This window comes from Talpa europaea, assembly GCF_964194135.1.
Source record: "Talpa europaea genome assembly, chromosome: 10".
NCBI classification, from domain to species: Eukaryota; Metazoa; Chordata; class Mammalia; order Eulipotyphla; family Talpidae; genus Talpa; species Talpa europaea.
In genome coordinates this window covers 23,869,346-23,897,020 of record NC_140077.1, presented here as the reverse complement: position 1 = coordinate 23,897,020, position 27,675 = coordinate 23,869,346, and the positions used below count along the sequence as shown (strand labels likewise).

The 27,675-nt window shown below is 39.0% G+C and overlaps 1 protein-coding gene across 1 annotated transcript in view; it reads left to right on the top strand.

Moving 5' to 3' along the window:
• The window catches only part of CC2D2B (coiled-coil and C2 domain containing 2B), a gene marked incomplete at both ends in the record, with an annotated part of 65,810 nt that overhangs the window by 23,780 nt on the left and 14,355 nt on the right, over positions 1–27,675 (top strand). Inside the window, 13 exons of the mRNA XM_084245421.1 lie at positions 1,072–1,219; positions 2,007–2,145; positions 3,562–3,762; positions 10,617–10,709; positions 13,948–14,039; positions 15,099–15,269; positions 16,469–16,565; positions 17,308–17,417; positions 18,792–18,888; positions 22,636–22,734; positions 24,814–24,996; positions 25,160–25,357; positions 27,236–27,325. Coding sequence (XP_084101547.1) covers positions 1,072–1,219; positions 2,007–2,145; positions 3,562–3,762; positions 10,617–10,709; positions 13,948–14,039; positions 15,099–15,269; positions 16,469–16,565; positions 17,308–17,417; positions 18,792–18,888; positions 22,636–22,734; positions 24,814–24,996; positions 25,160–25,357; positions 27,236–27,325 — 1,718 coding nt within the window. The remainder of the gene's footprint in view (positions 1–1,071; positions 1,220–2,006; positions 2,146–3,561; positions 3,763–10,616; positions 10,710–13,947; positions 14,040–15,098; positions 15,270–16,468; positions 16,566–17,307; positions 17,418–18,791; positions 18,889–22,635; positions 22,735–24,813; positions 24,997–25,159; positions 25,358–27,235; positions 27,326–27,675) is intronic.

Genomic DNA, 27,675 nt, shown 5'->3' with positions numbered 1-27,675 from the left:
GGAAAAGAAAAAAGAAGAAAGAGGAAGGGTTGTTTCTGTTCACTTGGTTTTTTTGTTTGTTTGTTTGTTTTTCTTTAAAGATTTATTTTATTTATACAAGAGCTGGGGCACAGGCCAGAGGCGTGGGAGGGTGACAGGATTCACCACAGACAGAGTAGGGAGCAGAACAGGCAGACGGGTGGGAGCAGCGGGCAAGACAGGAGAGGTCTGCTGTGCGATGTGGGTATCTCCCTGGCCGGCTGGGGATAGAACCAGTGCTGCAGAGGCTGTGGACAGCTTCACGGCTCTGCACTCAACCCGCTGCACCACTGGGGAGGCCCTCTGTTCACTTGTTTTTCAGTTGGTTTTATTCCTTATACACCTACTTTGTTAGCATGCCTCAAAGAAAACTGCCATGCATCTCCACATTCTTTCTTTCACCTTCCTGGGGAGTTTGCAGTGGCTTATGTCCAAAAGGAAGGAAGTACTGCAGAAGCAGCCAGGAGGAAAAGGAAGAAGACAGATGAACTGGAAAGGAGAGAGAAAGGATAGAGAATATGTCTGCTTAAAGGATAAAACAGAAAAATAAGGATTTTATTTATGCAAGAGCTGGGACATAGGCCAGACAGAAAGAAAAGCATCAGGGAGAAAAGCATCAGGGCTCAAAAAAGGGAACACTAAGAACTCAACAGAAGTTGCAAGGGATATTGTTAAGATCTTCGGAGATTAAGAAAGAAATCAGGGAGAAAGAAAAAAGTTAGGAATCCTGCCTGTCTCATTTCTTGCTACCAGTGGTCCTTTTGTGCCTGAAGCCACTCTCCTAAAAAAGAATGAAATTATGAAAGTTAAAAAACTTATAGTCATACAAGAGGAAATAGAGTAGTTCATCTTCATGTATCCAGAACATTATTTTCCTCTCTTTTGTAGTCTGTTTGAAGCAATCTGCCTTAGATGGGAGATGAAACAAAATGCTAAGATTAGAGCTTGGGGTCAGCAAAGAACTGACTTGTGGTTCCGTAAGTACAAGTCAGGGTGTCTACCAGCACTCCAACTGCACACTTAAAAATACCTCTTTAATACTTTTCATAACAGATGTGCCTTTTCTTCTTGAGGGAAATGAAACTGAAGAACTTTGTCTTTTGACATCAGGAAAACTAAGCTATTCTCTATCATGGGCCTTAGATGAAAATGGTATCCCTCTGACACCTATGTCTCAGACACTGAGGTCTGCTTACTGCAGGTAATGAACTTTTATGCTTGAAAAATGATGCCTCCTTAGCAAAGCACCACACACAACCTGAGTTTATAAATGAGAGAGTAATGTAAATGACTTTAGAGAAACCCTAACTGTTTATGGTTAAATTCATTCTGCTCTTAGCCTATTGCTATGTAAATTAATGATACATCATGAGTCTAGTCTTTTATAGTTCTCCAACCTCTGAAAACGGCCTCATATGACCAAACAAAGATATTCGCTGGCACATTTTTTCCAGTTAATTGTATCATTCTATGTTGTATTTCAAATATAAAGATATAGCCTGAATATTCTTTTTATATTGTGGCCTTTATTAATTTTTCTCAAGTAAACATTTGGTTAAATGTTAATACTATGCATCCTATGAAAAGAAAATATTTAATAAGGTATTATTATGTTCAGAATTTACAGAGTACATTCAATAAGCACTATTTGCCTCAACATCTACAAAACAACAAAATATTTTTCCATGAACTCTTTTAGCATTACACAGAGTGGAGATGGCAAAGATGAATATTTACAGACTTTACCCTTAAAAACCTGACTGTTTCTTAAGGGAGAAGGTAGACATTTATCAAAAAGCTTTGATGCAAGCTAGAATGTGTGAAGGACCAAGAGAAATAGCACATCCAAACCTTCTGTTTAACCCTAAATGCAGGAGCTAGATAGGTTTTATCTTTGAATACCTGGAATGGGAAGGTTTTATCCTGAATTAACAGATGTGTAACCTTCATATTGTATGCAAACTAACAAAATACCTTCTTTATGCTAGTGTGTTAAAAAATGTAGATGCAAGAGGTGTTCCTGGAATCCCATGGCCCACTAATGCACAGAAACTTCTTGAATGGGCAAAGGAAGCAAAGATTGACCCAAATAACCCAGAATATTCCGATTTAATGGAATTTATTACAGTAAGTGATAGTAAATACCACTACTGTAAACATACCCTATTTTCTAAACTCCTTCCCCGTCTTCTTTCATAGTTTGCTGTATATTTTTCTAGGTACTACAATAGGAGGCACGTAAAGACAAATCTGAGGATAGATACCACTTTCACGTAGTTTAGAATGTTGTAAACATAATTAAAAATTCAGAAACTGAAACAGGTCTGGATAGTTGGTACTATGCCTCTACTGGACAGCCCCACACAGCACATCCTGCAGGTTAACCTTCAAGTTAATATCCATTGTATATCTACTGAATGCCAGTTTCATTATTGTTATAGCTGTTTGGGATACACAGATGACTTACAGACACATAACTTCACTCATTATCTATTCACTTCTACTTATATAACCACCTGAACTTCTCTGTGTACCATTAAAACCCTTTCTTCATGTCTTTGTTCATGTCCTTTCTTCTGGAAGGGCACACATGGCCTCTATCTTAGTGTCCCCGCAAGTGTTATAAATGCTTCCCTGGTTACCGCACTTAGGGATGGACTCTTCCTTCTTTCCTTACTCTTCTGTTAACTTTGTATTCCTTTTTATAAACTCTCATGGCTCTAATAGCATTCCTCTTTTTACTGTATCAGTCATGTGTTTTATCTTTCCTTGGGAAACTATAACTAATATAATTGTATGCCTCTTATTGAAACTAGCATGTACCTTATAGTGACATTTGCATTTAGGGAACAAAGCAATTAATAAATACATGATCACGGGCCTCCCTGGTGGTGGTAGGGGTTAAGCACTGCACTATGAAGCAATCTGCAGCCTCTGCAGCACGAGTTTGATCCCCGGCCGGCCTAGGAGCAACCCACATGGCGCGGCAGACCTCTCCTGTCTCATCCGCTGCTCCCCTCAGCAGTGTATTTCAGTCAGTCTGCCTGTTCTGTTCCCCACCCTGTCTCTGGTGAATTCCTCTCACCCCCCACATCTCTGGCCTGTACCCCAGCTCTTGCATGCATAAATAAATAAATCTTTAATAAATACATAAATAAATACATACATAAATACATGATTGCAATTAAGTTTCTCTGGATCAGAGCTTCCCAGCTGATGTGCTGAATTCATAGCAGGGTACAGAAAGACTGATCCTCTCTCAGCTCTCTCTCAATACTCTCATCTTTTAACCAAGTGTGCAACACAAGTATTTTCATTTTCTATACAAATCATAGCTGGGAAATCATGTAGAATGGATTTTGGTTTGTTTTTTGTTTTTGCTTTCACATTCTGTCTCTATAGAGATTCAGTTACTGTGTTTCCTACTTAGAAACAATTTCCTTCTGACCTCTCCCAGTTGACTGGGGAAAAGCAATGTTTTGAAATAGTTCTTGAATTTTAAAAAATTAGTATTTTAACTGAAGACTCTATAATGTTTTACAGTACATGAAGCATAAAGAACAGTATATTCCAAAGTATTTTCGTCTGGAACAGTTTCAAGATGAATTTAACTTTGTTTCTGAAGAGGAAATGAAGAAGAATAAACGTTTTCAGCTGTTGCAGCTTAGAAATGCAGGTCACTTAGATGTTGTCCTGCAGCAAATACCCATCTATGACAGAGAGATTCCAGATCTAATCTTCCAGGTACTTGTTTTCTATTTGAATATGGCTTATTATATATGTTACTTTTTTCTGCTTTAAGCCTGTATTTCTTTCTTTTTATTAAGTGACAATCTATAGACAGCTCTCCCACCCCCTTCTCTTAGGCATTACAAATATACAGCTCTCCCAAATTCCAGAGTCTTCAGCTTGACCTTGCATCTTAGATGTCCAAACAACCTGTTTCACAACCAAAATCTTTTAGGAATATCCTAAATTTACATAATATTGGATTTCTGTTATTATAAAATTCATCATAGTTTAAAAGTGACTTTTGGGGCCAGGGGGAAACACTGCCATGTTAAAGTTGTACATTAATTGCAAAGTACATCTCAATTTCAGAAACTTTAAAATGTGAGGGAAAGAAAGAGAAACAAGCCTTACGCTGTGCTGGAGCTGCCAGCCAGCGCTGGCTGGTGGAATTGGTTGTTACACACTTGCCAGCACACCACTAGTCTTAAAATAGAATTATAGCAAGTTATTTCTTGTAGAAATAACCAATTGTAGTGATACAGCATTTGAGCTTGCTAAGAGGTGGTTCACGAGAAAGAAATTATCACTGTAGGTGTAGAATTCTCACTTATCAACTTTGGTTGTGAGCTTATAACTTAAATAATTGGGTGAATTATTATCAATTGATAAGAAGAAACTGGTATTTGTTTTGATATTGTATTCATTTTATTCTGGACCAAAAGGAAATTGCAATAAGCCACTTAATGTCAAAAAACAGTAAAATCTATTAAAAAAAATAAGGTATATTTGTTCTTGCTGTTGCCACTCAGTCAACCTTTAGTTTTAATACCCTGATTTATAGAAGAAACAAACAAACCCACATAGGACTCAGTACATTTGGGAGGACACTTGTGGTCTAAACCAAATGGGATTGTCTCAGAAACTCTTTCATGTGCCTCAGAGATGAACGGAAAAAAATGATTAATTTTTCTGTGCTACTGTCATGGCACTAACAGCACATAACTATTATAGCCAAATAAAAATAGGATTTACAGATGATTCACTATTTTCACAAATATGGGTGAGTAGAATTATATGTATTGACAAACATGTGGCTTTTTGGAAAAGCTTTATCCAACATTAACGCTGGAGGATCTGTCTTGAGACCTTAGGAATGTTAGTTAATAAGTTACAGTGGGAAGGAAGGCGTTGGCTTTGAATAGCTGGAAAGTTACTCCGTTTCCTCCTGCTATTTCTCTGAATGATTGAATTCAATTCTATAGTTCCATAATTTGGCAAAGCACAATGCTCAGCATAATCAGAGGTAGAACATCATACAAAAGGAAGTTTCCGCTAGGAAGCTAGGGACTTGGCTGACTTCCCTTATCTTATACAAACTATTCAGAGAAGAATACAAACTATTCAGACTAATATGACCATCATAAAAATTGGGCAAAGGAGGAAGAAATGATCATTTTAGATCAATTTTATTTGAAAGCACAAGTGTAAAATTACTAATAAAATTTTAACAAATTGAAAAATTATGTACTGTGTATAGATATGTAATTATGCACTATAGGCTAGTAGGGTTTATTTCCAGACAACAGAAATAATTTAATCCAAAATCTATTAATGTAATTTATCATACTGACATAATTAAGGAAGGAAAAAAGGTGCCCCTTTTAATAAATGTCTAAAAGTCATTTCATGCATGATATACATCCATGATGAAAGCTCGCAACCAGTAGACCCATGAAGGGAATTCTTTTAATCTGATTAAGATTGTTTCAGCATCTTGGGGTTTTCTGCTGATGCAGACTGCATTAAAAATATTTTAGGTAAATTGTGGAATTGAGAAGATGGAGGAAGGGAAGGGGCCATTTACATACCCACTGGATGGTTACATTAAGTTCCAGGTTTAATTAGCCAAGCATACAGAAACTTGTACAGGCAGCCCAGGACAGCTGCTACAGATTTTGATGCTGGTTTTCTTGGGCTCTTGTACTCCAATGGGGAATAATCTTCTCCTATACTAGCAATTTGCCAGGGTTTTAAAAATAAAAATTTACCACCCAACAAGAATTTACACTTACATGGCAAATGCATTCCATTTAAGGGAATTTTTGAAGTCTCCTAGTTCTTGAATCCAAGTTAAAGTTACCAAGGCCTTATCATCCTTGAAGAGAAGAGGAAAAAATCAACAACAGTGCCCAGGTGTCCTTGACCAAATTCTTTACTTCTCTCTCTTTACTTTCCTAGCATTCTGGGAAATCTAGTCCTTAAAATCTGCCCCTTGGCTTTGATTCTGTAGCTTGTTACCTGGGTGGCCCTGAAACTGACTTTGGTATAAGGATCATGATCAGAAATCTATTCCCTCGGGCCTCCCTGGTGGCTCAAGGGGTTAAGCACTCACTATGAAGCAATCCGTAGCTTCAATCTGCAGCTTCCATCCGCAGCCTCTGCAGCCTGACTTTGATCCCCGCTGGCCAGGGAGCAACCCACATGGTGCAGCAGACCTCTTCTGTCTTGCCCACTGCTCCCCTCAGCAGTGTATTTCAGTCGATCTGCCTGTTATGTTCCTCACTCTGTCGATGGTCAGTTCCCTCACCCCCACACCTCTGGCCTGTACCCCAGTTCTTGTATGCATAAATAAAAAAAATCTTAAAAAAAAAACCCTATTCTCTCATAGGCTCCTATACAAACATCATACTTAGTGGCAGAACATCAGCTTCCATTAATCTTTTTTTTTTTTTTTAAAGATTTATTTATTTATTTATTTATACAAGCACTGGGTACAGTTAGACACGCGGGAGGGTGAGAGAATCACCAGAGCAAGAGCAGGGAGCAGAGCAGGCAGAAGGACCGAAGTACACTGCTGAGGGGAGCAGCGGGCGGCAGGAGAGGTCTGCGCGCCATGTGGGACCCTCCTCCAGTGGCCGGGGAGCAGCCGGGGATCGAACCGGCGCTGCAGAGGCTGCGGGCAGCTTCACAGCCCAGAGCTCAACCGCTGAGCCACCGGGGAGGCCTTCCATTAATCTTAACAACATAAGAATGCCCTCTGTCATCTGTAAAATCCAACGTACTAAACCAAAATGAAGGAAGAGGAAAAGATGGAAATTAAAACTGGAAGAACCTGTCTTTGTAGAAAATGTGTCTACATGGAAAAAAAAAGAAAATCTGCAATAAACTGTCACAATAAATTTGTTGAGTATAATATCCATATTTAAAATGAATATCTACTTTTCAATTACAAAAGAAAGTCATCCATCTACCATGGGGAAATACAGTACAGTCCTCGTTGTTTTTTTTTTTTTTTTCTTTTAAAGAGGCATGTTTTATTTATTTGTTTGTTTGTTTTGTCTATACATGCACTGGGTACAGTCAGAAGCGCGGGAGGGTGAGAGAATTCACCAGAGCCAGAGCGGGGAGCAGAGCAGGCAGAAGGACCGAAGTACACTGTTGAGGGGAGCAGCGGGCGGCAGGAGAGGTCTGCGCGCCATGTGGGACCCTCCTCCGGTGGCCGGGGAGCAGCCGGGGATCGAACCGGCACCGCAGAGGCCGCGGGCAGCTTCGCAACCCAGCGCTCAACCGCTGCGCCACCGGGGAGGCCCCAGTCCTCGTTGTTTTGACTCAGTGACTCAACTTAATCTTCTTAATTTCAGTGGGTAGAATAAGGGCTTCCCAAACATGCCCACTCTCCAGTATCCAGAAGCTTTGAATATGTTGTTACATTGTTTAAAATAGATTTTCTTGGATTATCTGAGTGGACTTAATCTAGTTACATGTGCTTTTAAAAGCAGAGAACTTTTTTTCAGTTGAGAGCAAAATAAAGCTGCAACAGCAAGAGAAATCAGAAAGATCTCAATCATGAGAGGGACTCAATGTGCAGTTGCCACTTTTGAGTCTTAGACATCCATCTGCAAAGCCTGAAGAGAGGCTCCTAGGAACTAAGGGTGGGTCCTAGCTGATATCCAGCAAAGAAGAAGTGGGGCCACAGTCCTATAGTTGCATGGAACTGGTTTCTGCCAACAACCTCAGTGAATTTGGAAACAGATTCTTCTCATAGCCTCCCAGAATCTAGCTGACATCTGGATATCAGCCTTGAGACACCTGGAGCAGAGAAACCAACTGAGACAACCCAGACTTCCCAGCTACAGAATTCTGAGAGAACACATTTGTGTTGCTTTAAGCCACTAAATTGTGGTAATTTGGCAGCAGATAAAATGGCAGCAGTTGAAAACTAATACATGAATAAAGGACAAATAGATGTTATTACTACCTAATGTAATGCATATGAAATACATAGCATTATATATGTAGTCTGCTTGCCAAAAACTGTGAGATCTGAATATAATTAAGACTTTAGACTTCTCCACAATTTGGTGAAATAAGGAAGTTTTAATAACCTCTTCTCTCAGTACAACTAGAAAAAAAATAATACTGCTCACAGGAAATCACCAGTTCATCACCAGAGATGGGACACTAACTCACAGTTATTTCACATGAGGTTGCTGGCTCACGGTTGTGGTAGAACAAAGAAAGGGAGAGGGTCTTGTGGCCAGGACTGTGGCCATCCCAGTCACCTGAACAAGCTGGAAATAGGTACAGACACTGCAGCACACCAACCCTGTGCTGGACATCTTTTTAGTGAGGGTAGAGTGCTGAGGGGTGCTGGTACTTCTAGCTCAGTCAAGAAGAATCTGGCTGCTGGCAACATGGGCGGCGGAGTCTCACCCCCACCCCCTCTGCTGGAGACCAAAGTAGGAAGCCTGCTGCACATTACAGGGAGGAGCAGCAAGCAGATGGAACGTTAGAATTCAGGCTCCTTCTTACAGTGATCAGCATTTGCTCCAGACCCAACAAGAAAGCAGCAGTGTAAATGCCTTCACCGGAAATGGCTCTCCCTCCCCACCAAGTCTGGATCTGAGTCTTTGGACTCCAGCTTCACTTTCCTTTCTTCCTCACCTGCTGCCTAGTTCAACAGAGATTAATAACTGAGACTAAAACCACAGAATCCCAACTGGAAAAAAGCAAATAAGGCACTATACATGCCTAGGAAGCAAGGAGCATCTGAACACTAGATGGAAAAGCTGAAAGAACAGAAGTCCAGACCTATATAAAGGACACAGCATTTGAGGACCTAACAGGACTATTTTAGAATGATGACCATAAAGAAGATCAATGAAGTCCTAGAAGGTCAACCAAATTAGAAAGGCAGTTTCAGGACCTTCAAACAGAACAGAGTGTTTCAGCCTCTTTGATTGAAGCTATTAAACACACACACACACACACACACACTCTAAGTGAAATCAGAACAAATATGGAAAGCATACAAAAAAGACTTGTTAGCAGAAAAGAGAATTTTGGAAACTTGAGATATAAATGTACAAATAGAAGGAGAGAAATAAAGGTTATAAAAAATGAAGAAAAACTCTACTAGAAGTATCCAACACTATTAAAATAAAAAAAAAATTGTGATTGTGGGTGTCCCTGAACGTAAAGTGAGAAGGGAGCAGAGACCCTATTCAAAGAAATAAGAGCCAAGAATTTCCCAAACCTAAGGAAAGAAATGTGGATGTCCAAGAAGCCCAGAGTGATCCAGATTCCTAAACTACCTACACCAAGACATAGCTCTGTTAAATTATCGAAAATCAGTAATAAAGAAAAAAACTAAAGGCTGCTAAGGGAAAAAATGTAATATACAAAGGCACCTTGACCAGTCTCTTAGCAGATTTTTTCAGCAAAAATCCTCAAGCCTAGAAGAGAGAGGAATGACATTTTTATAATTTTAAAATACAAGAACTGCCAAACAAGAACTGCCAAAAAATCTATCCTGCAAAATCATTCAGATCTGAGGGATAGATAAAGGCTTTCCTAGACAAAAGCAAATGGAGTTGATCACCATCAGACCTGCCCTACAAAAAGTGCTGAAAGCAGTTCTTGTACATGAAGAGAAGAAACAAAAGAACATAAAACTATGAGCAAAGTGATAAATAGTAATACAGAATCAGAAGCATAAACAAAAATAATATAAGACAACAGCAAAACATATTAAAGGGAGGAAGAAAAGGACAGAATCTGTATCGCTAAATAATGATGAATTGATTCCAGCACAAAATATTGTCTTACATATAGAAAGATTGGTAGAACCCTCATGGTAACCACAAAATGAAAATCTGGAACAGTAATGCTTAGAAGATATGAAGAAACTGAGAGACCCACCAAGGAAAGTCATCCAACTTAAAAGACAGAGAGAAACACATGGAAAAATAAACAACAGAAAGATAAAACAACCAAAAAAGTAGAAGCAAGAATAACAGTGAATCAGCCTTATATGTAATATCAATAGTTGCCCTAAATGTAAATGAACTAAATACACCAATCAAAAGACACAGAATGACAGGTCATTAAAAAAATAATTAAATAAAAGCATAAACCATTTATATTATGCATACAAGAGTCACACATCAGATCTAAAGATAAACATGGACTTAAATGGAAAGGCTGGAGCAATAGCACTGAAGGGAAAGAAACAGGAACTGCTATTCTCATAACTTACATATTAGACTTTCAGTCAAAAAAGAGATGGGCCCTGTATAACAATCAAGGGAACAATTCATGAAGAAGATAGAACTGTCATTAGTATCAATGCACCAACACAGGTGCACCCAAATATATGAAGCAACTATTAACAAACTTAAAGCAACTCATTGACAGCAATAAGTAATACAGGGAGAATCTGAAAGAAATGTCTTCTTCTCTCAGCACTGGTGTTGCCAATGTCTTCCACACATGCACTGAAATTCATAGTTACTATTCTATTGTGGCCTGTCATATATGAATTCTGTTACCTTCTCCAAGTGAAATTAACTTCATTCTTTGTTTAGGAATATGAAAGTCAAATAGAGAAGGATGCATCCATTTCAGATGTGAATTCCATTATTGCACAAAGGATTAGTTCTACCAAATTTCTGAAGAAGGTAAGAATCAAATAATACTATCAATATGTTTGCATTTATTTACTTTTGTGAAAACTGGTCTGCAGGATGCACAGTGTTGGTCTTTCCTACACAAATCCACTGACTCATCACCTCTTTCTGATAATTGAGGTCTTTTGTTCTCTTCAGACTTCTTTAGTTACTTGCAGTTAGTTACTTACCAGCTACAAATGTCCGTGTACACTGTTGACACTGAGGTTATTTCAGGTGACAGCAAACTCATCATTAAAGTGCACTCCAACTTTTCCTGTTTAGACGTGAATATTAAAAGACTTCCTGTTTCTTTTTGACCCTGAAATATGCCAGTATTTTGCTAGAATCCCTGCTTCTATTGGGATCTCATGGTGCCATGTAACACAGAAATTCAGGGAACAAAGGGATGAATCAGCTTCCAAAAGGAGAAAGGAAATGTTAGAGAAAGACACTGGTCTGACAGAGTCAGGCGTTCACAGAGCAGCTGGCAGAGCCTCAGCCGGGTGAGGTGTTCACCCTCGCTGAACAGTGCTCCCAATTCCTTTCCACTGTCCTCGCTGCACTCTAAGGTTCTGGAGTGCAGGCTCCATGCCAAGGAACCACCGTACCCAGCACCATGCCCTTGACTCAGAAAAATGTTGTGACTATTTGAGAAATTAATAAAGTTAGAGGTAAAACCTCAAGGGCTGAGGTGGACCAAAACTTCTGCAGAAGCAAAATCCAGCCAAGTACATGCCTCTGCTGATGAGCACCTGAGCAGTCTTTTAGGGTAACTTGGAAAGAAGCAAAGAGCTATAATCAGATCTAAGACATACACAGCAGATCCTCATGGAAGTAGGTGAGAAGCAACGGTGTATAAGAAGAGGCCCAGGCAGGTGTGTGAAGACCTGTTCTGACCACTGGTGTGTCTTTGGACAAGAAATCTTTTCACTGAGTCCCACTTTTTGAGCAAAAGCAGATTAATAATGCCATCTGCCTTCCGTTGTTTCCAATGTAAGGGGCAAAGGAGATAAAAGCTCAAGTGCTAGTCCAGTTTATATACTGTTGCCATAGGATGGGGGAGACACAGACCACTGTAGCTGTCTTGGGCCCGAGAACTCCTCTCCTTTGTCACTGTGTTTAAAGAAAAAAAAATGGGATGTCTTTAGTAATGAGTTTGCTGCCTTAGGAAAATGTTCTTACTCCTAAGAAAAGAGAACACATATCTCCTAAGAAAAGAGAACGTCCCTTCTCTTCCTCTTTATGTATGAAGAAAAGCAGAAGGGAGCACGGCAGAGGATCGGAGAGGGGGTAAGAGAGCAAGTGTCTAAAGATGCTTGAGCTACACATGGGGTTCCTAGGGAGGAGTTTTAAGAAAACTTTGATTAGATTTCAATTTCTTCTGGGGATTTCTTTGCTGAGAGTGGTAAAATGAAAGATTTAGTTTAACGCAACCTATGAAGTTGTCCGCAGCATGAATTTGATCCCCGGCCAGGGAGCAACCCACATGGCACAGCAGACCTCTCCTGACTCACCCGCTGCTCCCCTCAGCAGTGGATTTCAGTCAGTCTGCCTGTTCGGCTCCCCACTCTGTCTCTGGTGAATCCTCTAACTCCTCACACCTCTGGCCTGTACCCCAGTTCTTGTATGCATAAATAAATCTTTAAAAAAATAAAAAATAAAATATCAAGTTATAATTACTTTAATTACAAATCCCAGAAAGGGTTAACACTGGAGACCTCCTAGGCCACAAGTGCTTATTCCTGCTGAGGGAGGATCCCAAGGTACGGGGGGACTTGCGCACACAGCTCCTGCTTTGACAGTGGGGCAGTGATGGCTAATGCCAGGGTTGTTACAGTGAAGAATGGAGTCCCAGCAGTCTCCAGGATTTCCAGATAACATTTTGCTGAAATGATTGCTTCTAAGATTGCATGTCTGCAATCTGTCCCTTTCACTTATATAGCCAGTAACTATTGAGCACCAGTTATAACTCAGGCATCACAGTAGACTTTGGCATCATAGCTGTAAGGAAAATAAACTGGAATCCCTGGCCTCCTGGAGGAGGTCATTCTAGTGGGGGGAGTCAAGCAGTGAACAAAACACGAGGGTGATAATGTGCTATGAAAAGTAAATTAGGAAGAAAGGAGAGTTCTGTGTGCATGAGAGGGTGGAAGTGCAATTTTAAATGAGGTGATGAAGAAAGCCAGTGAAAAGGTAACACTTCAGCAAAAGACTAGGAGGTAAGGGAGCTATTTGTGGGATTTCCTGCGAGAGTATGCCAGGCTGGTGGAACCCAGCATGGAAACCAGAAGAAAGTAACATGCCAGGCCTATTGGAAGAATAGCAAGGAGTTCAGTCTGTGTGATGCCAAGGGGTTGGGAGAGAAAAGAGGCAGGTAAGGAGAGAGAAAAAAAATTGGGGGGGGGGAGGTGAAGGGAGGAGAGAGAATTAGAGTATGAGCAATAATGGATTCAGAAGGGTATGGTTCATCTTGAAGGGAAACGATTTGTTGCCCATATTCCTGTGTTATTTTAGGGGTTATACTTTTCCACCCCATTTTCCTACTGCAGTCAAGCAGATTGTTATGTTCTAGGTTAAATCATCTCTGGGATGATTTGTGGCAAGACAGAAAACTGACACCTGCATCTTCCTAGCTTCATATCTGAAAGCTTACATCTGTAGCAAAGCACAGGGCTAGAGGAGAAAAGGGAAGGATTTCCTCAGACTGAAAAAGAACCCCAGAGTCCTTGGAGGAAGCCACGTCTGTGGGCTGTTCCAGTAGCCAGGACATAGGAATGGCTCTGTGGACGCGCTGAGTATGTTGCCAAGCTGACAGAATAACACTGACTCAAAGGAAATAAAGACGTGTCATTACATTTCTGTGAGTCTGTGAATCAAGATTCATGCTCAGTGCATGTAGGTAGATGTCGTAAACACACACTCACAAGGTGATCATCTCCGCTGATGGACCAGTTCTGTCCGAGTATACTGTGGGTTGGGAGGAAGAGAGCAGAGTTTGTGCTGACATGACATGGGTGTGGAAGGGCAAAGAAACAGAGAGAAAAAACCTTGTTTTAGTATGACAGTGGGAGAGTTAGGAATGGTTCTAATAAGGGTAGCAAATAGAACCTTATTTTCACTTACCTAATCCTCTTTTCCATTCATTGCTTGCAAAATTTGGAGTGAAAAAATAGGGGTGGTAGTAGCATTATAAATACTTACTTTTAAAATACAAACTACAAACTTTTTAAATTCTACTTTTTTGTAGATGAGAAAGTTGATAATGAAAAGAATTATCAAAGTTAGCAAATTTAACTTATCCGATATTGTGGCTGATTACGAAGAAATTGTATCTACAAGGTACATACTAAAATGTATTATTATTATTCAAATATGAAATGTAAAGTTTTAAGCTAATGCCTCCAAAGTCCTGTAATAAGTTTTTTAATTTTGTATCAATTCAGTTATATTTCCAAAAAAATGCAGTTATAAAGCAGAAAGTGAAATACAGTGACCTAAAATATATTTGGTCATTTTAAAATTGCATTTTTGACTTACCTGTATATGTGTTTTCAATTGTATATTACTTTAGTCTTTAACCTCCAATGATAGCTTTTAGCACAGGGAAGAAAAATTTAAAAATGCTTCTGTCCCAAATTAGTTTCACCCTATGATATTCCTGTCCTGAAACTGTCCCTGACAAAGTGACCCTCATGGTAACCCCCACGGTGACTCTGGATCCCTAACTCCCAGGCATTCAAGGTCACTGTGAAGCCACAGGCAGCAGTAGTAGGAGACTTTGGCCAAAGTAACTCAATTCTCGTAAGGTCCTATTTGTGAAATTAAGGGTGGGAACAGGAGGAACAGGGATGCCATATTTTGGGGTAACTCCCTGGGGCCACTTGGAGATTTCTAGTATCACCAATAAAGTCTTAATAGGAGTAGGATGCTGAATTCTATTTTGTTTTCTTTTCACTCTTGCGGAGAAATGGGTGTGATGACCATAAAGTCATCATTCTGGGATTGGCAGCACACAGTGGTCAGTAACTCCTACTCCAGAGCTATGTAGAAAAGTCAAGGCTGACCACTTTCAAGAGAATGATATTTGAAAAATGAATACTTTTCTGGAAGGACGTCGTATTTCATGGAATTACCTTTCCAAGTGCTTGTCTTTTCCTGGCCCTTGTACTCAAAGGGCATGGAGCCAACACATTCTCTGCTAACCTAAGAACGAACACAGCCTCTCTGTGTACTCAAAGATTCCTTCCTTGGGTTTAAGTAACTCTATCTCCCCTCCCTCTACAATGGAGAGAATATAGTTCAGAATATTGGCCTTATTTATTATAATGAGTTGAAAAATTGATAGCTTTTTATGCTGACTTATCTTCTATATATCTGGCCAATCACTTTTTACTCCAGCCAGCTGACACATGCAGTTTGTAAACTTGTTAAACGGCGAAGAATGTTAAAGCCTCAGAGAAAAGAAAGGAAAAAAGTGGCAGCACAGACCATCTGTGATGGAGACATTAAAATTCTTGTCAGAATACTGAGGGCATATAATATTCCTACGAGGAAGACAGCAGTTAATAGGTAAGATAACCAGCTCTTATGGTTGCAGAAGATCTATCTTCAGTGTAAATCTCCACACTGTCCTATTTGTAAAATTTTGTACTTTATTGATCTTTCAAATAAAGAAACTGAATGAAAGTTGAAATCTTCATTTGGACAATCAGATTTACTATCATTGCCATGTATTTGAAGTTTTCAGAAGTTTGAATGCCCAGAGCAACTTCAAATGTATATTTTGGGGTGCTATATTAAAAAAAACCCTTTTGTCCCTAGTCCCTATTATGAAAAGATGTGCAGCTGCTATTGCCAACTGCACTGTCTTCTGCCACTGGCCGCTCTCAGTACTGGAAGTAGAACACTGGAGAACATAGAACATGGGCTCTGTTTTAGGCTTGTCATTTTCCATGACTTCTGCAAAAGCCAATCGTACCCATCTCTTCTGCAGGCACTCTGTGTTTCGTTTGCGTTTCTTCAGCAGAGGATCAGTGGGTCCAAGCTGGATAGCAAATGAAGTCAAATGCTCATGTACATTTAGTATATCCTGAAGATTTAATGTTTCCTATATTTAGTCTTGTATATGACTCATTTTATGACTACCGAATACCCAGTTGCCCCAGGAATATTAGGTATACCCACTTATATGTAACACATATATGGTCTACTTCCTTATCTCATTTTTAGCACACCCTATAAATTCTACATTTGAAAAGCAAACATTTTTGCTTTATAGCCACTAATCTCTAGTTAAAATCTCTCAAAGGGTTTTTTTTGCCTATGTTTAATAAGCTGTAACCTTATTTTTATAACAGAATTGATATGCTGAAATGCAGTGTGCTAAAAAGTTCACATTTCATAGACTAACCTATGAAATAAAAGCATAATAAAATCACTACCTTTTTGTAAAATCAATTTATAAAAGAAAGAATATTATAACACAAAAAATAGTGAGGATATATAATCTCAAGGTATCATTTGCCTTATTTCTCTTTTTGCACAGGGTAAGTGAACATTTTATCATAGACTGAATACAATCCTTAGTTCAGCATTTAGGAGCCATTCTTCCAGAATATCAGTGATCAAATGTTTAACAAACTAGAATATGAAAATTCAAAGCAAATTTTCTAAGAGCCAGGGTAACTGAATTATAGATCTCCATAAATATAGGCAAAAACATACCCACTCCTACTAAAGTGATTGTCTCTATCTCGTCTTTCCTAAAGAGCCTTGGGTATGCCTACTTATTTGATGTCATCCCTATCTCATCTCAAACATAAAGAGATAATCAAATCTGCACCCTCAGCTGACACCTTAAATGAGGTAAGTATTTAAAGTACAATTTTGATTATGTTTACCCTGAATTACAGCTGGCCCCTAACTGGCTTCTACATCTCAAATCCTTGGTTTTCCAGTTTATTTTCCATGACAAGTTGAAATGCTCTTTATAAAATGTAATTCTGAAAACATTTTCATTCTCTGCTCCCCAGCTCTCAGGGATTATAGAAGCTTTTTAGAATGGCTGTAAAAATTTGTGATGATCTGATTTTTACCTACTTACCGGTCATATCACTCCACCCACAGCAGTCCCTTATCATGCTACAACTTGTTCTAGAAGCCGTTATACATGCCTTTTCCTAATTCCTAGAATGACCTCCTTACAACTACATATCATTGGCCACATAAATTACTACTTAATTTTTCAAAACTCAAGCTCAACCAGTGTTTTCTCTGTTAAGTTCTATTTGTCCCTGTGCCATAAAGTTAATCATTTTCATACCTGCAATGTATGTTATACCTTGAATATATTTCACTTATTTTATTTCTCACATTTTATTGCAATTGTTTTCCTATTTATCTTTCCTTGATAGACTTTAAAATTCTTAATAGAAAGGTCCATTTATCTTTGGATACCAGAAAAGTACCTGACATTGACTAGGACTAATAATTGTTTATTACGTGAATATTGGTTCTTTGAAAAACTAGAAAAGTAATTCATCTAGTCAGCCAGTAGCCAAGTCATTTCCTAGCTTCTAGCCTATTCAATGTTTATTATGTGTTTCAGGATACTGTACACCCTTTTGTGGAAGTTTCCTTTCAACATACTGTCTATGAAACCAGTACGGCAAGTGGATCTCATCCATGCTGGAATGAAGAACTTCAACTAGATTTTATGTAAGTTGGAGTCCATTTTCCCTCAGTTTCTAAGAAAAGAGAAATAACAAAATTATTTTCTTGAGCCATTTATTGAAAATAGTGATTAAGATGAGCTAGTCTCTCTGGGGGAAGTCTAAATCACAGTGCCTCAGGTTAACCCACCCGAAGAATGAGGGAGCTGGGATATTTATATATAATTCCTCTCCATCATTTTTTTGAGAGATACACTGAGTCCAGGGAAAGGAATAATTTCCCAGATTTCTCCTGCCCCGTTCACAGGCAAAACAGGCTCCAGGAGCCAGATAAACTCCCCAGATGCAGAGGGGCAAGTACTGGCAGACTGCAGTCATGGCAGCTCAAAATGGTAAGGTGAAGCATTAAAACAGCACCTGCTAAACCCAGAAATCCTGCTCCTGGGTATATGATTCCATGCTCACAGGTCCTTAAGAACACTTGTGCGAGGATGCTGCTTATGTCAGTGTTTGGGCTAGTTGGGCTTGAAGGCAACCTAGGCATTGTAGAGACTACAGTGTTTTTCTGAAATCCTGTTTTATTTTCTTTCTGGGCACACAGCTACAGTATGTGGGTTATATGGGAGCTCTATGTCCAAATTCTGGCCATCAGAATGTGGGCATGATTGATGCATGGCTACTTCTAGGCTTGTTCAAAAAAACAAACACATATACAATATTCTTGTTCTTTCATCTCTTATAGGTTCAGATTAGGGCTTTGTCACTTGCTGGTGGCATTACCTTGAGCAAATTAATTTTTCTGAATTGTTACAAGTCTGTTAAGTGTAGTATATCACAAGCAGTGAACTTCCACTCTCAGTTCTTTGAAATGCACAAGCTAGACTGAGAGTAGAAGTTCATTGCTTATGATTTACTACACTTTAGCTACCTCACAAAATATATCCAGTCAATGAAGTTATCAGCAGAGAGCTTGCAAAATTAAATGCACTCTGCTCTCCCAATTTTGGGCTGGAGAAAATATGGAAAAGAGAATATCTCCATGGTTAAACAGCTGTATCTTGTAACTGAGAGCAAAAGAGCAATTAAACTGTGTGTGAATGCAGAAACGAAGCAGAATTTAAGATAACAGAAAAATCTTTATATGCCATACTCCAGATAATTTACCTGCAATGTATGTATGGGCTGTGTTGCATAGCTTGCTGCTTGACATATAAATATTTTTATTTTTAATGCAAATTACCTAAAGAGAGATATTAGAAACTACAAAGCACATGCTGATTTTGATTTAAAAATTGCAGTCTTCAAAGCAAACAACTTTTTCTTAGTTTGCACTTTATAAAAGAACACAGTTAATTTTATATTCCTTTATGAATACTGCTCTTATAAAATAAACACTCATATTTGTTTTTCTTATTTACAGTTCACCAGGACATGATTATAGTTTCTCAAGTTTATCTAAAATAAAAGACAATATACATATCAATATTTTCGATGAAATGATTATTGAGAAACATGAGGTAAAGTAAAATAATTATAATAATCAATGTTGAAATGATTCTAAGAAGGTAAGACTGAATGAAGTATACTACATTTTTGTAAATTTGTTTTTAGATGCATTATATATATCCAAAATTTTCTGAAATGCATTTGAGAAATAAATGAGGCATATGACAAGTCAGTTAAAAAATGATAGCCACCTTAAACCACATATAAAAAGAAAAGGAATAACTATACCAAGAATTTTAGAGAAGTGGTTTCTACAGTTGAACATTCCATTTATTTGTTTTGTTGAAGTAATGTTGCATTATTACATTATATAGCTCTCAGGTGTGTGTTATTGAGAATCATTATGTATCTTACACTAAGTTCACCCTTGATGTCTTAAATGTCTTAGTCTGCCTTCACCACACCATTGTACCCTTGGTCCCACTTTACTCACCCCTCTTCCCCCTGCCCTTCTTGTAATCACCAGAAGGAAGCTTAAAAGTTTACTTTTGTTTTATTTACTGTTTGTTTTCTCTATATACCACATCAATGGGATCATGTGGTGTTTGTCTTTCTCTGTCTGCTTATTTCACTAAGCACAATACCTTCTAGGTCAATCGCTGTTATTGCAAATATCAAGATTTCATCTTTCTGATTATCGAAACTAATTGTGACTAGAGCTCAGGAAACTAAAAAAAATAAATAAATAAAATCTGGTACTTTCTTTCTTTATTATCTCAATGATTAGTTTGACCAGAATTGAATAGCAGTTGACTAATGTTGGCATTCTTGTAAATGCAATGACATGTAATTGAACACCTTATTGATCACTTTGACATCCTCTTTTGTGAGAGATCTGCTTATTTTGCATTGATTTATAGCAGTTCCTTATATGTTCTGGTATGAGTGCTTTGTCAAATACACATATCTTCAAATATGTCAAATACATGTATCTTCCCACTCTGACTTGCCTTTTTATACTTCTTAATATATCTTTTATTAAAGAAAATCTTGATTTAATATACTGCAATTCAGTGCAATGGTGCTGCTTTTTTTGGTCCAATTTAAGACATATTTGCCTACTTAAAATCATGAAGATGATACCGGAATTGTCAGGCCTAGTCTCCCAGCCGGGATTGGATTTCAGGCTGCAGGGCAGCGCTGAGCCCCAGCCGCTAGACCCCCACGGGTTGGTGTCTCACGAAGCCGCAGCAGGAACTTCGCAGACGCTCAGGCAAGCAAGCGAGAAGAGGCAGGTTTGTTTAGAAGAAAAAGTTTATTGAGGAGAAAAAGAGCAGAAATAAAGTGGGACTCCCAGGCCAGGGAACCAGGCCTGGGAGGGGCAAGGAAGCCAAAGTAGAGTCGTGTCTTAGGGAATATATACCTTTTTTTCCCTCATTATTCTAAAACTTCACCAGTCTCTTTGTGATTGGTTAGTTCTCGCCTGTCTCACTTAATTTGCTACTGAGTGGGGATCTTCACATTCCTTATCTAACAGCTTTCTCTTTCCCCATTAGTTGCATCTTTAAATTTATGGCCCAGTCCTCTGGATGGGCATCCCTGCATTGAAGTTAAACAGCTGCCCTTCTAGTATATGTGCTGCCGAAGCGAGCACAAACAGCTGCCCTTCTAATGTGTCCATAAATTAAACCACTCTCCATTTCTCCAGTCTCCACCTCCCTTTATCACCTGAAGAAAACCAGGACCATCATTAACAGTATTAATATTATTCGTGGTCCTGGGGTGTTTGTTTTCCTAATGGAATTGGTTATATTTCTTTGGTTGTCCTTATCTCTGAAGCCTCCCTAAATTTTTCAGAGGTCCCCTCCTGCACTATCCCTAAAACTGCCTAATAACCCTAGCTTGCCCTGTCTCAAAGATAATGTCTTGTAGTTGTTTCTAAAGGCTATCTCATTTTAGTTTTCACAGTTAGATTTAAAATCCAACTGAAATTGATTTTTGTGTGTCTGTGAGGTAGGTCAAGATTTTTCTTCCACTATGATATTCAGTTGACCCAGTGCCATTTATGAAAAGGAACATTCCTTCCCCCATGGCACTACATAGTCATCCTTTGTCATAAGTTTTGTGAATACATACAAATTTGGCATTATGTATGAATTCTCTATTGTGTTCTATTGGTCTATAAATCTACTCTTGCATTGACACTGTCTTAATTACCAAAACTTTGATATATATCTTGATATCTGGAGACTTTAGTCTTTCTGCCTTGTTCTTCCTCTGTTATAGGACAGGGAGAGGGGCAGCCCAAACCCCGCAAACCTGCCTATTCTAAATGGGTTCTGCCATCCGCCGCATCAACACAAAACATGAGACTTTAATGGGAAGGAACTTTAATAAAACTAGGAAACAAGACAGGAAAGGCAAAGAGTCTAGTTTCTAAATGAAGCACCCAAAGTTACCCGTCCCCTCCTGGGTAAAACTCCATCCATGTGGGATCGGCCCAGAACAAAGCCCCAAAGCCTGCCACAAGTCTAAAGCATCTTCCAGTGGGGACCCACAGAAAAGAGTCAGAAACAACCAGACAGACAAGCCCGGAAGGAAAAGAGCAAAATCAACATCAAGATAAAAGCTGCCATTGTCACCTCCCCATGGGTCTCACCCACATCTGTGTCATCCAGTCCACGACCAAAAGACAAGCGCAGTTTCTTCACGTGTCTCTAGGCTCCATGCGCCTCCTCCAGGTCTCCTGGCTCCATCCTGCTTCCTTCCTCCCTCAGTCTCCTCTGCAGCTTCTCCTCTCCCTGCTCAGCTCCACCATCCCTTGGGTGGGGCAGGGAACCTCCCCCTTTCCTGGAGACCACCCTGTGACACCTCCAGACTGCTTTGCTATTCTTAAATGCTTTGTGTTCCCATAAAAATATTAGAACTGGCTTCTTATTTCCAAAACCAAGATAAAGCCTGCTAGGATTTCCACCCAAAATTATCACCCAGCATTCATCATGATATCCCTCTTTGAATGGGTCATCATCATTTCAAAGTATTTCTGCTAACATTTAACATCCTAAAAGGTTGTGAATGGTGATGAGTCTTGAGGGGTAAGGTATTTTTAATTCTTTTCTCTATATTCTTTAGAGTATTTTCAAAGTTTATCTACTACAGGAAAGGTATAGACATTACAGAATTTTTACAGCATTTACCAACTTGGAAGAAGACATCTTAATTTACATAAAAAGGCTTTTCCTGACCAGGAGATCTCCTTGGAGCCATAGTTGAGATTCCTTTGTATACTTGGCCCCCTAGGGCACAGTTCATTTCCTCATACCACTAGTGCCAACTCTGTGGCTGACAATTAACATACAAAGGTGTACTCATGATAACAAGACAAGGCAGCCTATTGGGCACACATGATTTTACACAAAGAAATCACAATCTTTTTTCTTTTTGTTTTAAAGATTTACTTATTTATGCATGTAAGAACTGGGGTACAGGCCAGAGGTGTGGGGGGTGAGAGGATTCACCAGAGACAGAGTGGGGAACAGAACAGGAAGATTAACTGAAATCCACTGCTGAGGGCTCCCTGGCCGGGATCAAACTCACACTGCAAGGGCTGTGGATAGCTTCATAGGTTGTGTCTTAAACCCTTCACCACCAGGGAGGCCCCCAAATCACAATCTTTTGATACCTGTCCTCACAGAGAGCTGCAACTCCTCGTCAGCATTTTTGATCTTTGATGTTTTTGATTTATGATGACTTTATCAGGACATGACCCAATCATAACTCATTAAAGATCTGTAATAGAAAATTATTTATTTTATTAGGATCACTGTCTCAAGAGCTGCAGTGGTCATTCATATATGAAAAAGAATTGGCTTGGATCCATTGTCTTCCCTTTCTCTGCTCTTCTACGACAACCTGAGGTAATAGAAAATAATTGTTAGCTAATTAAGTTTTTACCTCTGACTAAAAGGAACATACTGTTGTCTTTGAATCCAGTCCTGTGATGGAAAGGTTGGTAGGTAGATCAGCTAAAATGATTCCAGTGCCTCAGGGGTACTGGGGTGTTTGAAGGTTTTAGCTGACCCACAAATTAACTTCTTACATTTTTAGAGTATTCATTGATAAAGAATAATGTACCTAGCACTGAATTTTAAAGCAACATTCATTTTTGCATATGATAGTTTTATAGACTGGGATTCACAATGATCTTGCTTTGTAACCATGGTTATCAAAAGTTTAGCTCCTTAACATTGCTTATTGATAATTATGAGACTGATGATTAGCACCTGTCTCTGACCCCCAGCAAGCTCTACTCTTGGGTTCCATAGTAAGAGTATGCCTACATGACCAATAAAATATAAAAATCCCAGCCTAGACTCTATTTTGGGCTCTGTTATTTTCTTACTGAGTGATTTTAGACAAGGTACTCAACATCTCTGAGGCCATGCCAGATACAGAAGATTCAGAAATGAATTTTCTACCTCAATAAATGTGCTGTCTATAGAAGAAAACCAACATTTCAGTATAACTATATAATGCCGTAGTGTTTTATAGAGGCATGAGACAGGTACTAAGGAAGCATAAGAAATAATAAGGGGCAGGTGAGGGGTGTTCAGAGTGGGGAATGGGTAAGATGGAGGAGAATAAAAGGTCAGGGAAATAGTTACAGAGGTGATATCTTTTGAGTCAATCCCTAAAGATGACTTTGTTAAGCAAATGAGGGCATTTGAGTCAGAATATGTGTGTGTAGATTAGTGCTGCATTTGGCCCTCTGGAATGAAAAACTTGACTAACCATGCTGATGTCAGGGAGTCTCACCTAAAAAGAAATCTAGATGACAGTGCAGCAGCTCAACAAGATTTTAAGGATCCAAACTACTTTTGTCTTTCTGTTCCACTGTCTTGGTTGTGCACATTCATCCTCATAACCGCAAATTACCCATTGCACCTCCAGCTTCATAGTCATAGTGGCCACAGGAGGCAGGGGGAGCAAGAAGGGGTAGTGCCTGCATCAAGAAAACAGATATGTCTCCAGAACATCCTGGCAGACCGCTTAAATTTTATTTCTGTGACTTGGCCACTACATTGATGTCACGTTGCCCTCTAACACCTCATAAGAAAGGAGGAGAGAATGACTATTAAGTAGGAGAGACGTATCTCCATAATATACAATCACAGGACATCATGAGGTAGCATATTGCAAATACAAGTATTGCAAATAAAAAGTAATAGAGATTCAAGTTACTGAAGGTACAGGGCAGCTTACATTTGTAAAACTGCAACTATTTCTCAGACCAGACTCCAGGGTCAAGAGGTAGTGAAGTGTAGGCTTTAAAGGTGAGCAAACCTGGGGGAATGATTGTGGCTCTACCTCATTAGTTATGTGATCTTGCACAAATCACTCAAATTCACTGAGCCTCAGTTTTCTTATCTACGAAATGGGCATAAAAGTAATTACCTCATTGAATGATATGATCGTTATCAAGTACCTGACATAGTGCTTTGCTCAATAGCTATTAACTGTTATTATTAGCTATTATTATTGTAACTTACCTCCCATCCCCTACACACACCCACACACACACTCCCATGCACACAAGACCCCCTCCTCCTGATGGCCTATGAATTATCTCTCCTGCTGTTAAATTTTTTTTCTCCTCTTAGACCCAAGACAAAGCACAACATGATCTTTTAGCATCTTTTCTGAGGCTGAAACAGATTTTTCTAAGTTTTTATTATAGTAAATTACTTCCTGAGTCACTTCCTTCTCAGTCCTCCCTCTTCACATGGTAGGTATTAAGCAGTGACCCTGGGTGTCAAGGGTGCCTGTGTACACATCATGGCTGAAAAGCTGATGTCCTGTGCAGTACGTATGTGCAGAGCCAGCACAGACCCAGGCAAGTTGCTTCCTCCTATGGGGAAGACTAAGTTGTGCTACAGTATTTCACACTGATGGTTATTTTCATCATGCAGAACTTGTTATATGCTTTGTTCTTTCAGATTAGTGGAACATTTCAAGTAAATATTCCACCAGTTTTGCTTGGGTATACTTGGAGTAAGACTTACATGTCTCCTAAAGAAGACTGTAATGGGCAAAATTTAAAAGAATGTAGCTTCTTAAATATTTTTGTTACCATTGAACCTCAAATATCATATGTCACCTGTGATCCAGAACTAGGCAAGGTAGGCTTTACATTGAATTATTTTATATATACTATCAAAGAAGTGTAAACTGTTTTAAAAACGAGTGATAATAATTTTAAAACTGACAAAAATGAACATTGATTCGTGCTATTTTCTGAAAACAATTTGGTACAGTGTTAAAACATTTTAATCTTGATTCTAGTTTTCAGATCCAATAGATGTTTTACAGAGAGCACAGCTTTTTAAAAAAAATTGCAAAGACTTGTTTCCGAACCGAAGAATCACAACTACTGTTTTTAATGATGAAGGGATACAGGTCTTAGTAACAAGATATATCAAGGCATTAAATCCACCTCAACAACTTCTGGACATATTTCTTCATGATTCAAGTGCAACACTTGTAAGTTACATTTATTTTAGTGGTTTGGAGATATAGCTCACCCTTCTAAAGTCTGCATTTCAATGGTTTTTAGCATAATCATAGAGTTGTGCAACTATCACCATAGAAAATTTTAGCATCTATTTATCACTTCAAATTTATATTTATTTTAACTGGTTAGCTTCTTTTGTAATCGTGTCTTACCTTTATTCATTTGATAATGTCTTGGAAACAATCCTCTCTCAGGAAATGATTTCCTTATTCTTTTCTTCTTTTTTTTTAATATTTATTTATTTATTTATACAAGCACTGGGTACAGTCAGAAGCGGGGGAGGGTGAGAGAATTCACCAGAGCCAGAGCGGGGAGCAGAGCAGGCAGAAGGACCGAAGGACACTGCTGAGAGGAGCAGCGGGCCGCAGGAGAGGTCTTCGCGCCATGTGGGACCCTCCTCTGGTGGCCGGGGAGCAGCCGGGGATCGAACTGGCGCTGCAGAGGCTGTGGGCAGCTTTGCAACCCAGCGCTCAACCGCTGCGCCACCAGGGAGGCCCTCCTTATTCTTTTCTAAAGCTGCACATTCAGTAGCTCCTTCTGCTTTGAGAAAGGAAAGTATGAAATAAGAACTGTATCTACCCTTTAAGAAAAAAAAGCATTAGTTAACAGTCGTCTGTGAAAAATCATATACACCTTCTGGTTATTCGAATTTGATGGAGTCAATTGGCTTTCTTCAGAATTACTTGTATTACTTCAGTATTACTTGCCCATTAGAAAGCAGCGCGTGCCAGCTAGTTGTCTGTTATAAAACTCCATTAGTCAGACTCTTTAAGCTAAAATCAGAAGGCCTACTTTAGATTGCCTTTTGCTACACTGTGCTTTTCCATCATGGGTTTCGTCCTGCTAGTGTTTCCTGACACCCAAAGTCCAGGGACATAATGTTTTCAGGTTTATTTCAAAGGCAGTTTTTGTCTTTAAGGAGAAATAGAAATCCTTGCTCCTTTGATTATCAAGGACTGTGAACCACGTTTAATTAACTGCATGAAGTCAGAAAACATGCCTGTATAGGAGGTGGCAATAATGCATGCGTGGCAACGAGTGTAAATCAGTGACAATGTCAGTAACTTTTCATGTCAAGTCATTGTTTATTTACATTTGCATCCTTGTCTCCTAGCCTCCTTGGCCTGAGTCCTTGTTTTAGCTCCACCAGGGACACAATCCATGAAAAACTTCTGTTGCTTGAAAAAGCAGGCTGTACCAATAGCTTCCTGCCATGGCAGCTTATAACAAGCTTAGAGTAATAAAGATAATTCTGTGCAGGGGTGGCAGCAAAGGGGGGTAGGGGGGCCCATTGGCCTAGTGTAAAGGACTATGGGTGCTTTAATGGGGAGGGGAGTGGTAACGTACATCTGAGGAGGCATGAGTCTATTCCCCTAAATCGTATATAATGTTGTAAGCCAATGTTACCTCAATAAAGAAAATATATATACATAAATCTGATAGATTTTTAATGTAACTGCAAATCAAACCTTTGCCATCCTTCTGTCTTTTTTCAAGTTTTTAACAGTTATAATTTAAGGTATTTATGTAGTGCATCATGTTTAGAATTTTAATAATTTATTATAATGAAGAGTAATGGTTAATACCACACTCTGAAGTCAGGCTAACATGGGCTCATCCCCATAGACCCCATATATTGTGTTAGCAGTGTCACCCTGGACAAGTTTTCTTAATGCTCTAAGCTGGTTTCCCCTGCTATACAAAAATAATGCCTGTATATAAATCAAAAATAATTCCTACATAGGCTTGTAGGAATCACTAAGTGTAATGACAATGCCTGGAAAGCGTTGTGCTTGGTGATGGGCGTGTGGTACGCACTCAGTACATGCCAGTTTTTATTATGGCAGGACCTCATTGCTCGATTTGTATCCTTGATTCCCTTGATGCCTGATACAGTGGATGAAAGTGATGGCTTTGACATATGGATGACATCAGAGGTAACAAATTACATTTTATAGTTAAAATGTGTAATATTTTGTCCTTGCTTTTCTTTTAAGGAAACCTTTTGAAAAATAGCTTGTAGTTATATAGCACTTTGCCTTGTGACATTTAAAAGCATTTGATAATTTAACATATATTTTTTGACTTTACAGCAATCTGATAAATTTTTATTCAGTGCTATAAGTGGTAGCTCATGAATATTTTGCTTTAACAGCAATTCCAGACATTCTCCAGAGAAACATGGCTTGTCACGAAGGAGCTGGTCATACTCTTAAGTCTGACAAATGCCACCATTTCCCAGAAGCTCTCCCCAGGCTCCCCACATCCGAATGGAGAGCTTGTATAG